General features: G+C 47.2%; 1 protein-coding gene across 3 annotated transcripts in view; it reads right to left on the bottom strand.

The window, feature by feature from the left end:
- TRAF2 (TNF receptor associated factor 2) overlaps nt 1–14,356 on the bottom strand; it is a 429,606-nt gene that overhangs the window by 235,345 nt on the left and 179,905 nt on the right. For 2 of the 3 annotated variants that reach the window (XM_069241424.1, XM_069241425.1), the window contains exon 7: nt 1,512–1,673. The exons of the other annotated variant lie outside the window; for it this stretch is intronic. In XM_069241424.1, coding sequence (XP_069097525.1) covers nt 1,512–1,673 — 162 coding nt within the window. The remainder of the gene's footprint in view (nt 1–1,511; nt 1,674–14,356) is intronic. 3 annotated transcript variants of the gene reach the window in all.

The raw sequence follows: 14,356 nt of genomic DNA on the forward strand, positions 1-14,356 counted from the left end.
ACCTGTTGTACTCAAACGTATCTACCTCCCCAAAGTACTCAAAAGTCCAAATGTCTCGCCTAGCTCCCCTTCTATTTTGGGTCTTTGCTAATCCATCTATTCTTCCCAGACATTCATTACGGCCTGATCATCATCAAGCTCCTGCTACTACTTCTTTAAACCATGACCTGGCCTAGCACTTCCTGTAACATCTAGACCACCACTAGCTCCCAATTTACCTTCCTGGCTCACCGTTGATTACCTGCCTCTGGTAGGCCCATTTGAAATCTATTCTTAGTTAGTTGATTTTCTAAAACCAGTCCTTCATAGCCCAATGAGTGATTTTAGGCTCACAAAGCTTGCTTTACATCCAGCTCACAAATCGTTCCACCTCTCCTTCTCCATCCTTCAGTAGCATCAAGCAATTTTGCTTTCTCTATTTTTAGCATATCCACATCTGATAGTTATGTCCTTGCTAATTCAAGATTAAATCCCAAGACTCCCCACTAACCCCCATGTCCACAACTGCCCTATCTAGATGGTTCAGAAAACCACTGACCCTTCTTGCTCTCCACAAAAAGCCCAATTCCTTCTCAACTTCAAAGGCAAATCTTTGTCTCCTCAGCCTCCACCACCACCCACCATGCCCATTTTAAACCCAGAGGCCAACAGTGACTACTGCTCCTCTGGCCCCTTCAGTTCATCAGTCTTCACAACACCACAATTCACAAGAGCTTAACTTTCCAGGTCATTAATTACGTCCACTGGTCGGCCGAACTAGACTCCCATTCCTCTCTCTGCCAGCCCTGGTGCACATTTAGACCTCAAGTTCCCCATTTCATTTACCACTACCGGCACCAGCTTGTCTTGTTATCTTTCAGCTAATCAGCAACCTAACAGCCTTTGTTAAGTAACCAATGCTAGTCTATGAGAGTAGTAGACAACAAGTCTATTCCCTTTCACTAGTAGCCTAACTGACTACTGCTGCTGAACAACTATTTCATAGCAGCTTCAGTAATTCTTACACTAAAGTCAGGCTCTTCACAGGTTTGCCCATCCAATCCAGTTTGTGTGTTGACCTATTACCAGTTGCCTTTGTAGCTCTCATCCCCTCCTCTGTTAACAGACTGTAGAACTTTGGTGCCTTCTCCTGCGCATTACTAATGTTGACCCACTAAACACCATACTTTTATTCATACCTGCAATAAGTCTACTCAGAGTTCCTTTTCCCAAGGTAACTTTCTTTTAGTCTTGTTTTGTCTCACATCTGTCTATTGTCTCATGCACCAGTCATCTTTAGACCCTTCAATACCTATCACACATACTATTCCCTGAGTTACCATCACAACCAGTTTCTACCTCACTTACCTGACACTGCTCTCTAGGTCTCAATCTAGTCCCTCAATTGATCAATGGTTAGCATAAAAGGAATTTAAATAATGTGTTCCTGCTGGGCTGTTTTCCTGTCGCTACTTAATAGATCTCAAATCAAACACAAGCTCTGTGGGTTAAGGACCACAGGCGTACCCTACCTTGATTTCAGGAAAGAAAAACGAGAGCTTGCAGTATTTGCAGTTCAGCTTCCTCTCCGGGCACTCTCGCTCATTATGCCGCTCCTTATCGTCCAGCTTGATCATCACCTTGCAAGCCTGGCACTGGACCAGCATGTATGGGCAGTTCCCCTCATGGGTGCTCTGGCACAGACAAGAGGAGTGCTTTAATTAAACGGGCATATCCAAACCTGAGTGCTACAAGCACAAATCGCTCATAACTTCATCCTTCTGAAGATGCACCAAAGCGGAGGAGATAAGCCCGAACATACTGCAATGGCCCCTTCAAAAACATGAGCAACCACAACACAACAAATACACAAAAAATATTAACAATAACAAATGGACAGTTGATGGACAGCCTAGCCAGACCACAGGATTTATCAAAGCATATGGCATGATGAGAAGTGAAGGGAAGCTCAATCAACACCATTATCCCTGATGGAAAATGAACACTATTTCAGTTCAACAGGGTGGCATGGCGAGTAATCACATTTGCTTTTTTGAAAACAACAATTTTAAAAATGAGGTACAAAGGCAGTAATTTTTATAAATTTGACTATGCACTTCAAGAAACACAGAATCTGGTCCATTGTTAAGTGGCAACGAGGGAGCTGCAGATCAAAGAGAAGAAAACTTAAATGTGCACCATACAAAGCTGAAACTACCAACGAACAATCCTATTTTCATCCTTGAATCAATGCAAGGTGGCAGTGGCAGAAAGAGGGCTCCTACATAGAGGCTATGGAAACTGTGTGACACTTTCTGCACATAATATGTATAAAAACATGAAGCAACAAAAAAAAATTAACATTTCTGTTATTTCTTAATTGTATGCCTTTTGCAGCTTTCAGCCTCAAAACAGAGATGCAATGTATTTAAGAATGGCCTAAGTGTACTTTGCTGATATACCGCTTGGAGACAGTTGGGGAAACAGCTTATCCCAGCAGGGCTCAATGAATGACATAATTTGACAGCTTTCTTTCAGATGGATGGTTCAGCCCCTACAAATTCCTTATTCGGGCCCCCTCCAAGTACCAGTCAAGACCCAACATTTCAGAGCTGTCACAGCCTTACAACAGTGCCAGGTGGAACTGCACATCATTCACATGGTTCAAATTATTATTATGTTTACAAAGCACCTTAATGGCAGTGACGTCAACTGCATTCTGGTTTCCTCACCGTTACTGAGGCACGGATGCAAAAGATGAAAGATGCTTGTACATGTTACAGAGGAATAAAATAATCCTTGAGGGAGGACAACAGGTGGTAAGGAACATACAAATGATGGACCACCTAATAGAAAGAAAAATAGAGTAATCTGTTATTTTAATGGGCAGATATTCCTGCATCTATCCAGGAGGCAGGTAAAGGGCAGGTAATAAATCACACCACAAAAGACAGGAGACATGTCATACCAAAGAAGGAAGTCTCTCTCCTATCTATGTCCAACCAATAATGCTCAATGAAAGAATGCATGAAGTACCAAGGGATGGCCTCCCAAATGCTCTGAACATGAATTACCCTAAATAAAGCATTCACAGCTGCCACATCTATAGTAGAATGACCCTGAAATGCAATGACCCTTAAAAATGTAGATTCACATAGCAAATCAATCCATGTGACGATATCTTCAGCTGTTCTATATGTAATTGTTTGTTGAGTCTCCACTGCCTTGCCTATGCCTACAACATACAAGGTGATTTAAAGAATGTTTGAATTAATCCTGGCCTCTGGAATCACTAATGCCATATTACAAACTGACTCACTCACTAGGACACTATGGACAGATCAGCGATATATGTAAATCACTCACAGTCTTCAATTGGAAAAGTTCAGCTAGAACTGCTGCACCAGTTCTCCTCCAGATAGGAACACAAGCAATCCCCAACCAGCTTCAAACTACTTAGGACTTGTTGACGTGGTACAGCTTGAGTCCTGTGGCACAGTGAGCAAGGGACCCACGTCGGGACATAGCCATTATACCAAAGGAAACTACTGCAACATACAATAAGGAAATGAAAGGGATGCCTGAATTAATCACAGACACTGGTGATCGCTTATGGACACGTTCTAGACTAGACCTAACCTCACCAGTACCAGTGTACTCCACATACACTGATATAACAACATAATTGGAGCCCATGTGGAGCCCATGTGGCTCAGATGACAATATGCAGCACCACATAGCATCATTAACATACCTATGACAAGTCTTACATTTCCAGATCCAGTCTGTGGAATGGGAGGGGTTTACACAAGTAATCCACGGGAGGCTCTATCAGAACAATATTAACCCAGCTTAGAACTAAACAGCATCGGATAACTGTTTGAAAGCGGTCTGACATTAATCCTCCACACAAATTACATTCCACACAGCAGGCTGTACACCCATCTTACTTATGAACATTTCTGAGAGGGATGCAAATTCTCAGACATTATTCTGAAATTAAGATGCCCTTCACGCAGAAAGGGTATCATGATTCACTGGACGTTTCGCTTTTTGGGGAGCACATTTGTTTCATTATTCTCTCTTTCCATGAGAGGAACAATACAATGATTGGTCAACGTTTTATGATCAGAAGTAAAAATGTGATCTTTACCAGACTGCCTGGGCAATGCTTTGTGAAAGATAAGGTTATTAAAGTCCTTAACATAACAACTGAGGACAAGGTAAGACCTGCTTCCAGATGATTTTAACTACGAATAAAATAACAATGCTGTTACAGGATTTAGAGTCAGTACCAAGCAAAAACAGAAAAGGATGAAAAGGGACTAGTTTTGTTCTGGTATTTATTGAAAATATAAAGCATTACTGAATTAACAGTGTGACAGTAAAAATGTACAACTACTTTTCCAGCTGTAAACGTTTAAGTGAAAATGTGTATTGTAATGGTTGTATATTTTAATCCTGAAAGTGAAATAAAGTAACATCTAAAATGCAGCACTGTCCAAGAGCAGATGAAGATAATCACCTTCGTTGAATGCAAAAATTCCCCTGCAAGATTCTTCTGAGAAAATCTCCTTCTGCCTTTTGATCCCTTCGCAATGAACTGCATTGATGTGAGAGTACATGACTATCATCCCGTTCTAAATTGTGGGTGGACCAGTAGTCTGGTTCTTGTACCTCCTTTCTAACCTAGTCAGTGCACTGATATTGTATTTACAACACTTGGAGAATGATCTTTCTACAATTTTAAGACAAATGGAAGGACTTTGTATTCTAATAATCTTTTCTGACAAGAAACCTCAAGAACTTTTCCTGTTTCGCTATTATTAAAAGTATGCATATTCAAGATTTACTGAATGCATCCAATACCCTTGAGAGGCGTATTAATAGATTTGATGGCGTACTGAAGTTCTGAATTCCTCTCTTCTTTCACCCCTATCAAGTCGAGGAAGGGACTCAAAAACAAATTACTTACCTTTAGGAAACCCTTATCTACCCGCAGAGTCCCTACCTCTGAATTTTCCCCAGACATCAGACTGGATCAGGACTTTTTTTGTGAGCAGTATCCATGTGTGCCAGTAGGTGGCTTTAATCGGTTGAGTCCTTGATAAAAGTGACATGCATGATGCCAGTACAGGCACCACCCCAGTGTGCCTAGGTCAGTTTCTTTTTGCGACTTTCCACGCCAGGACCATGATGAATACTGATGTGGCACCCTAGGGCCCTTGAAAAGGAAACAGCCCTGACCCTAGAATCAGCTCACAGAGCGGAGAGGACGGGGTGGGTCAGTTAGGAATCTGCTGCTAAATAGTCTCTATCAGATAAGGCATTACCAAAGGTACTTTACTTGTTCATCTGATGGAGACTTCGAGCCTCAGATTGCTACACTTTTGAATAGATACCCAAGCAAAACCTCTCCGGTGTCGGGCCAGTGAGACAGCTTTTAGGCCAAAAAGTCCTCCCGGTCGGAACAAGCAAAGTGCCTATCCCAACAGACCTGAATGTCCAGGCAGTAGTGCTTCGTGAACATGTGCAACAAGGCCCATGTTGCTTCCTGACAGATGTCCAGAACTAGAACTTTGTGCGCTAACGCTGTGGTTGTAGCTTTTGCTCTGGTGGAATGAGCACGCAAAACCTCTGAGGGATGCTTTTTGGCCAGTGTGCAGCAGATTTTAATGCAGAGCACCATCTAATGGGAGATGGTCCATTTCTGTTCTGCCTTTCCCTTCTTAGCTTCGACACATCCCTCGAAGAGTTATTCGTCCACCTGAAACTCTATAGTGCGGTCAAGGTAGAACGACAAGGCTCTTATTAAATCCAGATGGTGAGGAGACACTTCTTCCTTGGAAGGATGTGGTGGAGCATAAAATGTAGGCTGGGTGATGCATTGGCCAAATGAAATGGGGTGAAAACTTTCGACAGAAAAGATACCCTACTTCGCAGAACAAACTTGTCTGGATAAATGCTTCGATATGGAGGATTTGATGATAAGGCCTGAAGCTTACTGACCCACCGGGCAGATGTTATGGTCAGGAGAAAGGCCATCTTAATGGCAAGAAGCCTGAGGGGACAATTATGAAGAGGCTCAAAGGGAGCACACAAAAAAACAGGAGCACAATATTAAGGTCCCACTGAGGCATGAGTTGAAGAGGGAAGGTTGATTAAGCAGCTGCAAAAAGGCTAAAATGGCTGAAAAGTAGCCCTTGAGAGTGTCCAGAGCAGACCCCTGCTGGGTAAGAGTGAGAATAAAGGGAAGAACTTGAGAGGGGAACAGAGTGAGGGTCAATCTGTTTCTCTGCACACCATGCCATAAACTTGCTCCTATGGCAGGAATATACAGTCTTGGTAGAGGGACACCTGGCTGCCGCTCAATCTCCACACATGAAGGTGGATCGAAGACCGGTTCGGGTGCAGAACCCTCCCTTGCTGCTGCAACAGAAGATCCTCCCGAAGGGGCAGCCTGACCAGAAGATTCATGGCCATGCTCAACAGTTCGGGATATCAAACTTTCCGAGCCCAGTCTGGAACTACAAGGATGACTTGTGCCCGGTCATTACTGATGTTCTTGAGAACTATGGGCAGGAGTAAGGGCAGAAAGACATACAGGATGCATGAGCTCTATTGAAGACGAAAAGCGTCTGAGCAAGAGCCTTCTTGGAGACTCCAGCACGCAGGACTGCTTACATTGCACGTCCTCGGTGGTGGCGAACAGATCTTACCAATGCTCTCGCCATTGGTGGATGAGACCACTTCAGATGTCGACCATGTGGACCTGCAACAAATCTGAACATGGCTGGAGTGTCAGGGCATATCACTGGTGGTTCAACACCTGGTGGGCCTTCGGATGGAAGAACGAGTTACTTACCTTCAGTAACGACTTTTCTGGTGGATACATTAGCTACCTGTGGATTCCTCACCTAATGAATACTCCCATTGCGCCAGCACTCAACGGAAATCTTCTTCCTAGCTTCTGCACGTCGACGAGGACGTCACAGTTGCCCACGCAACGCCGTCTGACGTCATACAGGCAATAAGAGGTCCTCGCCGACGTGCCGACGTCAGTACCAACATTTTTTACGTGCCTGAGAATAATAGGCCATTGAGATGAAAGAACAATAGTAATATTTAATGATATTCCAAACAAACAACATCATTCTGAGAATTCAACCTACCATTTTTTTTTTTTTAAACAAGTAAATAAATATATGAACTATATATATACATATAAACATATATACATAATATATACCAATCCTCAAAACCAAGAGGAGCACACTCAAGAATTACTTGGTTAGACCAAACAGGCAACGGGGAGGCGGGTGGGACCGTGAGGAATCCACAGGTAGCTAATGTATCCACCAGAAAAGTCGTTACCGAAGGTAAGTAACTCGTTCTTCTGATGGATACAACTACCTGTGGATTCCTCACCTAATGAATAGAGTCCCAAAGCAGTACCGCACTCGGTGGTTGGTGCCTGAATGGTCAAACCAAGAAATCCTGCAGCACTGACCGTGCAAAATGGCCATCCCTTCTGACCTCAGAGTCCAAGCAGTAATGCTTCACAAAAGTATGAAGGGGTGACCAAGTTGCGGCCTTGCAGATGTTGACCACAGGAACACCCCTAGCCAAGGCCGAGGAGGCTGACTTAGCTCTGGTGGAATGAGCTCTTATACCATCAGGGGGATCCTTCTTTGCTAAGGAGTAACACATTTTAATGCAAAGAACAACCCACCTGGAGAGTGTTCTCTTGTGGACTGCCTTTCCTCTCCTCTTTCCCACGTATCCAATGAAAAGCTGCTCCTCCAGCCTGAAATCCTTTGTCCTGTCTATATAAAAGCTTAACGCCCTCTTTGGGTCCAAGCGGTGTAGTCTCTCTTCTTCCTTTGACGGATGAGGCGGAGGATAAAACGTGGATAGAGTAATTGTCTGGGCCAAATGAAAGGGTGAAACAACCTTCGGAAGGAAAGCAGCCTTGGTCCTCAACACCACCTTATCCCCATAAAAAGATGTATAAGGGGGTTTTACCGATAGAGCCTGCAACTCACTCACTCTCCTTGCAGAGGTAATAGCAACCAGGAAAACCGTTTTAAGAACTAATAATCTTATGGGACAAGAATGCATAGGCTCAAAAGGGGAACCCATAAGGAAAGTTAGAACCAAGGTCAAATCCCATTGAGGCATAACGAAAGGAGTTGGAGGAAATTTATTCATAAGGCCCTTCAAGAATCTAAGTACTATTGGGGATTTAAATAAAGAAGAATGGTCTGGAAGACAAATAAAGGCTGACAAGGCAGACAAGTAACCCTTAACAGTAGCCACTGCACAACCCCTCTGTGCTAAAGACAAAGCAAAAGATAAAACATCCAACAAATGAGCACGTAAGGGATCAATCTGCCTCTCTCCACACCAAACCACAAATTTAGACCACCTATTAGCGTAGATAGATTTAGTGGAGTGTCGCCTGGCCGATAAGATAACATCCACTACCTCAGGCGGGAGAGAAAAGGAACTCAGGTTGCCCCGTTCAATCTCCAGGCATGAAGGTGCAGGCTCTGGAGGTTGGGGTGGAAAACATGAACCTGCGACTGCGAGAGGAGGTCTGCCCTGAGAGGGAGACGGAGCAGAGGGCACAGTGAGAGTTGGAGAAGGTCGGAATACCACACCCTCCTTGGCCAATCCAGAGCAATTAAGATAACTTGGGCCCGGTCTTGGCGAATTTTCCTCAACACCCGAGGAATCAAGGGTATGGGGGGGAACGCGTAAAGCAGCTGGTCGCACCAGGTCATCTGAAACGCGTCCCCCAAAGCTCCTTGCACCGGATACTGGAGGCTGCAGAATAACGGGCAGTGCGAGTTCTCCCGGGTGGCAAATAGATCTATCCGAGGAAACCCCCACATCTGGAAGATTATCCGGACTTGATGTGGATGGAGACGCCACTCGTGATCGGCCGAGAAATGGCGACTGAGACTGTCCGCACGTACGTTCAAGACTCCCGCCAGATGATTTGCTACCAAGCAAATCTGATGGTCCTTTGCCCAGGACCATAGCCGAAGAGCTTCTCTGCAGAGAAGGTACGACCCTACCCCTCCCTGCTTGTTTATATACCACATAGCAGTAGTGTTGTCCGCCAGGACCTGAACCGACTGACCACGAAGGGATGGGAGGAAGGCCTTGAGAGCCAGACGTACAGCCCGCAACTCCAACAGATTTATATGAAACATCTGTTCCACTGGAGACCAAAGCCCCTTGATCTCCAGGTCCCCCGGATGAGCTCCCCACCCTAGAGTGGAAGCATCCGTTATTACTGTGGTCACAGGCGGAACTTGCGAGAACGGCCTTCCTCGGGAAAGATTGTCGTCTGCAATCCACCATTTCAAATCCATGGCAGCATCTCTGGAGATCCTCACTGAGCCTTCGAGATACCCTTTGTGTTGAGACCACTGCCTTCGGAGGCACCACTGAAGAGCCCTCATGTGCCAGCGAGCATGCGTGACCAACAGTATGCACGAAGCAAACAGACCGAGTAGACGTAGGACCTTGAGGACTGGAATGACCGCTCCATTTTAAAACATTGGAACCAACGCCTGAATGTCCTGAACCCGCTGAGGCGGAGGAAATGCTCGATTCAATGTTGTATCCAGTACTGCCCCTATGAACAGGAGGCTCTGAGAGGGCTCTAGGTGAGATTTGGGCACGTTCAACGAAAAGCCCAGGTCGAACAACAACTGGGTTGTGGACTGTAGGTGACGCAACACGAGCTCCGGAGACCTGGCTTTGATCAACCAGTCGTCTAGATAAGGAAATACTGCTATCCCCTTCCGTCTGAGCTCTGCCGCAACCACCGACATCACCTTCGTGAAGACTCAAGGTGCTGAAGTAATACCAAACGGGAGAACCGCAAACTGATAGTGCTGCGACCCCACCACAAACCGGAGATACTTCCTGTGCGACTTGAGTATCGGGATATGAAAGTAAGCATCCTGCAAGTCGACAGACACCATCCAATCTCCATTGTTCAGCGACAAAAGCACCTGAGCTAGGGTCAGCATCTTGAACTTTTCCTGTTTGAGGAACCAATTCAAGATCCTTAGGTCCAGGATTGGCCTCAACCGACCATCCTTCTTGGGAATCAGAAAGTATCTCGAGTAACAACCTTGACCCCTTTCTTGCTCCGGAACCAACTCCACCGCGCCCTTTGAAAGGAGGACTTGAACCTCCTGTTCTAACAACAGGAGGTGTTCTTCTGAACAATAAGATGGATGGGGCGGGATAGGGGCGGAAACTCCCAAAAGGGAAGGGTGTAGCCTTTTCTCACAATGCTGGTAACCCAGGGGTCTGAAGTTATGACCTCCCACTTGTGGAGAAAATTCAGTAACCTCCCCCCTACAGGAGTGGAGTGAGTGGGAATTGGTGGAAGCCTAAGGCTGCTTCCCCTGCTGCACCCCTTCAGAGGAAGAGGAAGAGGCAGAGTGCTGCTGAGAGGCTCCCCTGGTACGGACCCTACCCCTCCCTCTAAAAGATCTATATGAGCGAGCAGAGGTAGGCTGCTGGAATTTCCCTCAAAAGGAGGAGGAGGAGCCATGACCAAATCCTCGAAACCTCCTAAAAAATCTGGAGGAGGCAGAAGAAGTGGCTTGCAAGCCCAGTGACTTGGCCGTGGCCCTGCTCTCCTTGAACCTCTTTAAGGCCGAATCCGCCTTGGCACCCAAGAGCTTGTCCCCATCAAAAGGAAGGTCCAGTAGGGTCGACTGTACATCCGAGGAAAATCCTGAGTTACGAAGCCAAGCCTGCCTCCTCGTAACTACAGCAGTGCCAATTGCTCTAGCAACCGAGTCAGTTGTATCCAACCCAGATTGGATAACCTGAGTTGCAGCTGCCTGAGCGTCCGATACCAGATTCAATAGCCCCTGAGGGACCTCCGTATGCGTAGATGCAATTTTGTCCATCAGAGCATAAATGTACCTTCCTAAAATACATGTAGCATTGGTGGACTTTAATGCCATGCTACATGACGAGAACACCTTTTTGGATGCCATGTCCATCTTCTTGGAGTCTCTATCCGAGGGCACAGATGGAAAAGAGCCAGGAGCAGACCTTGCCGAGCAGGAAGCCTGGACCACCAAGCTTTCAGGTGTTGGATGTCTGGTAAGAAAACCAGGGTCAGCCGGTGCAGCCCGATACCTCCTAGCCACAGATCTATTGACAGCTGAAGAAGACACTGGCTTCTTCCAGACTTCCAAAACAGGTTCCAGCAGCGCCTCATTGAACGGCAAAAGTGGTTCTGCCGATGTAGAGGCCGGATGCAACACCTCTGTCAACAAATTCTGCTTGGCTTCAGTCACCGGCAAAGGAAGATCCAAGAAGCTAGCTGCCTTCCTGATAACAGAATGAAAAGTGGCCGCCTCTTCTGTATACTCCCCAGGAGATGACAAGTCCCACTCGGGGGAAGTATCTAGGCCACTAGCAGTGTCCAGCCCATGGAGACCCTCATGACAGTCCTCAATCTCTCCTTCCTCCAGGTTTTGTCTCTGGTACTCCTGCTCTTCAAGGAGGCGGAGAGCAAGCCTCCTCGAGTGCAGCCTCTCCTCTATCCTCGGCGTCGACATGGCGTCAGCAGATGTCGAAGAACGATGCCGATCTTCGGATCCGTCCGACGCCGGGTCTACAGGCGCCATAGGTACCTTCGGCGCCGAACGAGGAGTCGGATGGAGAGAAAACTGCTTCGGAGTCGTAGGAGGTCTAGACGGCGCCACTGGTTGAAACATCGAAGCCGCCGGAGCCGAAGCTGTCAGAGCCGAAGCCCCAGGAGCCACCTGAGCCGATACCGACGCCGAGCCCACGTTCCCCAGGGGGAGAAAGGGCATAAAGGGTGACGGTCGAAGCGGAGCCGGAGCACCCATGTTGAAAGCCAAAGGGCCCGAAGGACCAGCCGGTCCACCACCTGGAGCCATCTGCTGGAAGATGGAAAACATCGCATTTACAAAATAAGGTATTATCAGCTCCAGGGGGCGGGAAAGCCGGGTACTGGGGTGCCTGGTTCGAAGGCGACACCAACCTCGACGTCTGCAACGACAGAGAAAACATTTGAGGCTGCGGAACCTCAAACACTGAAGGTGGTTGGCCCGATGACCCGGGCGAAGTCGGTGAGGCTGGAGAAGGCAACGGCGTCGACGGATGGGGAGTGACAGTGGGACTGACCTCCCAAGTCTTCCGACATCGAGTTGATGGTGACCTCGACCGAGACCTCTCTTTACTCGACCGGCGCCGTGATTCTCGACGACGCCGGGAGTCCCGATGACACCAATGAGACTTTTCGATGGTGTCTCTTTTCCTTCTTTTTCGACTTCACCAGAAAAAGCTTGGCCTCGCGCTCTTTCAGGGCCTTAGGATTCATATGTTGACAAGAATCACACTTGTCAACATCATGATCGGAACTAAGACACCACAAACAGTCAGAATGTGGGTCCGTTACCGACATTTTGCCCCCACACTCACGACAGGGCTTGAATCCTAACTTTCTCTGCGACATTGTAATCTCAAAGAAAAAATAGATCCAAAAAACACACTGTAACTGTCGAACAGCAACAGTAGCTCCCTCGAAGATAACCGTTTCTAATGGCACGGAAAAAAGGGAACTGACGTCGGCACGTCGGCGAAGACCTCTTATTGCCTGTATGACGTCAGACGGCGTCGCGTGGGCAACTGTGACGTCCTCGTCGACGTGCAGAAGCTAGGAAGAAGATTTCCGTTGAGTGCTGGCGCAATGGGAGTATTCATTAGGTGAGGAATCCACAGGTAGTTGTATCCATCAGAAAAGCCATGCATGATCATCTAGGCATCTTCCGCTGAGTTTGTTTGCTCTGGCGTTCAGAGAACATCTTCACAAATGGTTCATGATCTCACCCCGTCCTGTTTGTTACAGGGCCATATGTTGTTGGTGCTGTCCATGGATAGGTTGATGTGGAGCCTGGATTCCGCCAGAGGGCTCTGATCTCCACCTCTCCCAGATGGCTGCTTATAGGAGATTGGCACTTGTTGCAGTTACCCCCCCCCCCCCACACACACACTTTTTGCCTGATATTGATCCCGACTTAACAGTGTGTGCTGGGATCCTGCTAACCAGGTCCCAGTATCAGTGTTCTTTTCCTAAAACTGTACCATTGTTTCCATAATTGGCACACTTCTGGCACAAATATAAGTCCCTTGTAAAAGGTACCAGTGGTACCCTGGGGCAGGGAGGGTCCCTAAGGGCTGCAACATGTGTTGTGCCACCCTAAGGGTCCCTTCACCAAACACATGCAAACTGCCATTGGAGATTGTGAGTGTTGGTGGGGAGGAAAAGGCAAAGTTGACATAGCATCCCTCTCAGGGTGCCATGCCAACAAAAAACTGGCTGAGGCATAGTAAGTCACCCCTCTGGCAGGCCTTACAGCCCTAAGAGAGGGTGCACTATACACCAGGTGAGGGCACAGCTGCATGAGCAATATGCCCCTACCATGTCTAAGTCCATTCATAGACATTGTAAGTGAAGTGTGGCCATATTAAGTATATGGTTGGGAGTTTATAATTTCAAACTCCACTACTCCATAATGGCTTCACTGAATACTGGGAAGTTTGGTATCAAACTGCTCAGCACAATAAACCCACACTGATGCCAGTGTTGGATTTATTCTAAAAAGCAAACAAATGGCATCTTAGAGATGCCCCCTGTATTTTACCCAATCCTCTAGTGTAGAACTGACTGGTCTGTGCCAGCCTGCCACTAGCAGACAGGTTTATGACCCCTTGGGGGTGAGGGCCTTTTTACTCTCTGAGGACAGAAACAAAGCCTGCTCTGGGTGGAGCTGCTTCACACCTCCCCATGCAGGAACTGTAACACCTGGCGGTGAGCCTCAAAGGCTCAGACCTCAAGTTACAGTGCCCCAGGGCACTCCAGCTAGTGCAGATGCCCAAACAAAGACACACTTTTGGCGGCAAGTTTGGCGGGAAACTGAGGAAAACCAAGGAGTGTCCACTTCAGCTGGGACCACCCCTAAGGTGTCCAGAGCTGAGGTGACCTATGCCCCCCCACCTCCTGCAGAATCCTACATCTTGGTCTGGAGGACCGGGACCAGTAGGGTTAGGAATGTGCCCCCCTCCCCAAAGCAAGTGGACACAGGAAGGGTGCAGCCACCCTCCGGGATGGCTACTGCCCTCTGACCCCTGTAACGCCTCTTAATCTTGTATTTAACGGCTTCCCTGAACTCAGCTTCCTGGCGACCTGACAAGAAGAATAAGGACTGCATAGCTGTAACCCCCAGCAGGGAAGAAGGAAGACGATAACTGACTTGGCCCTAGCCCTACCAGCCTGTCTCCTGCTTCAAAGAATCTGCACAAG

The sequence above is a fragment of the Pleurodeles waltl genome, chromosome 6 (genome assembly GCF_031143425.1).
Source record: "Pleurodeles waltl isolate 20211129_DDA chromosome 6, aPleWal1.hap1.20221129, whole genome shotgun sequence".
In the NCBI taxonomy this organism is placed as follows: Eukaryota; Metazoa; Chordata; class Amphibia; order Caudata; family Salamandridae; genus Pleurodeles; species Pleurodeles waltl.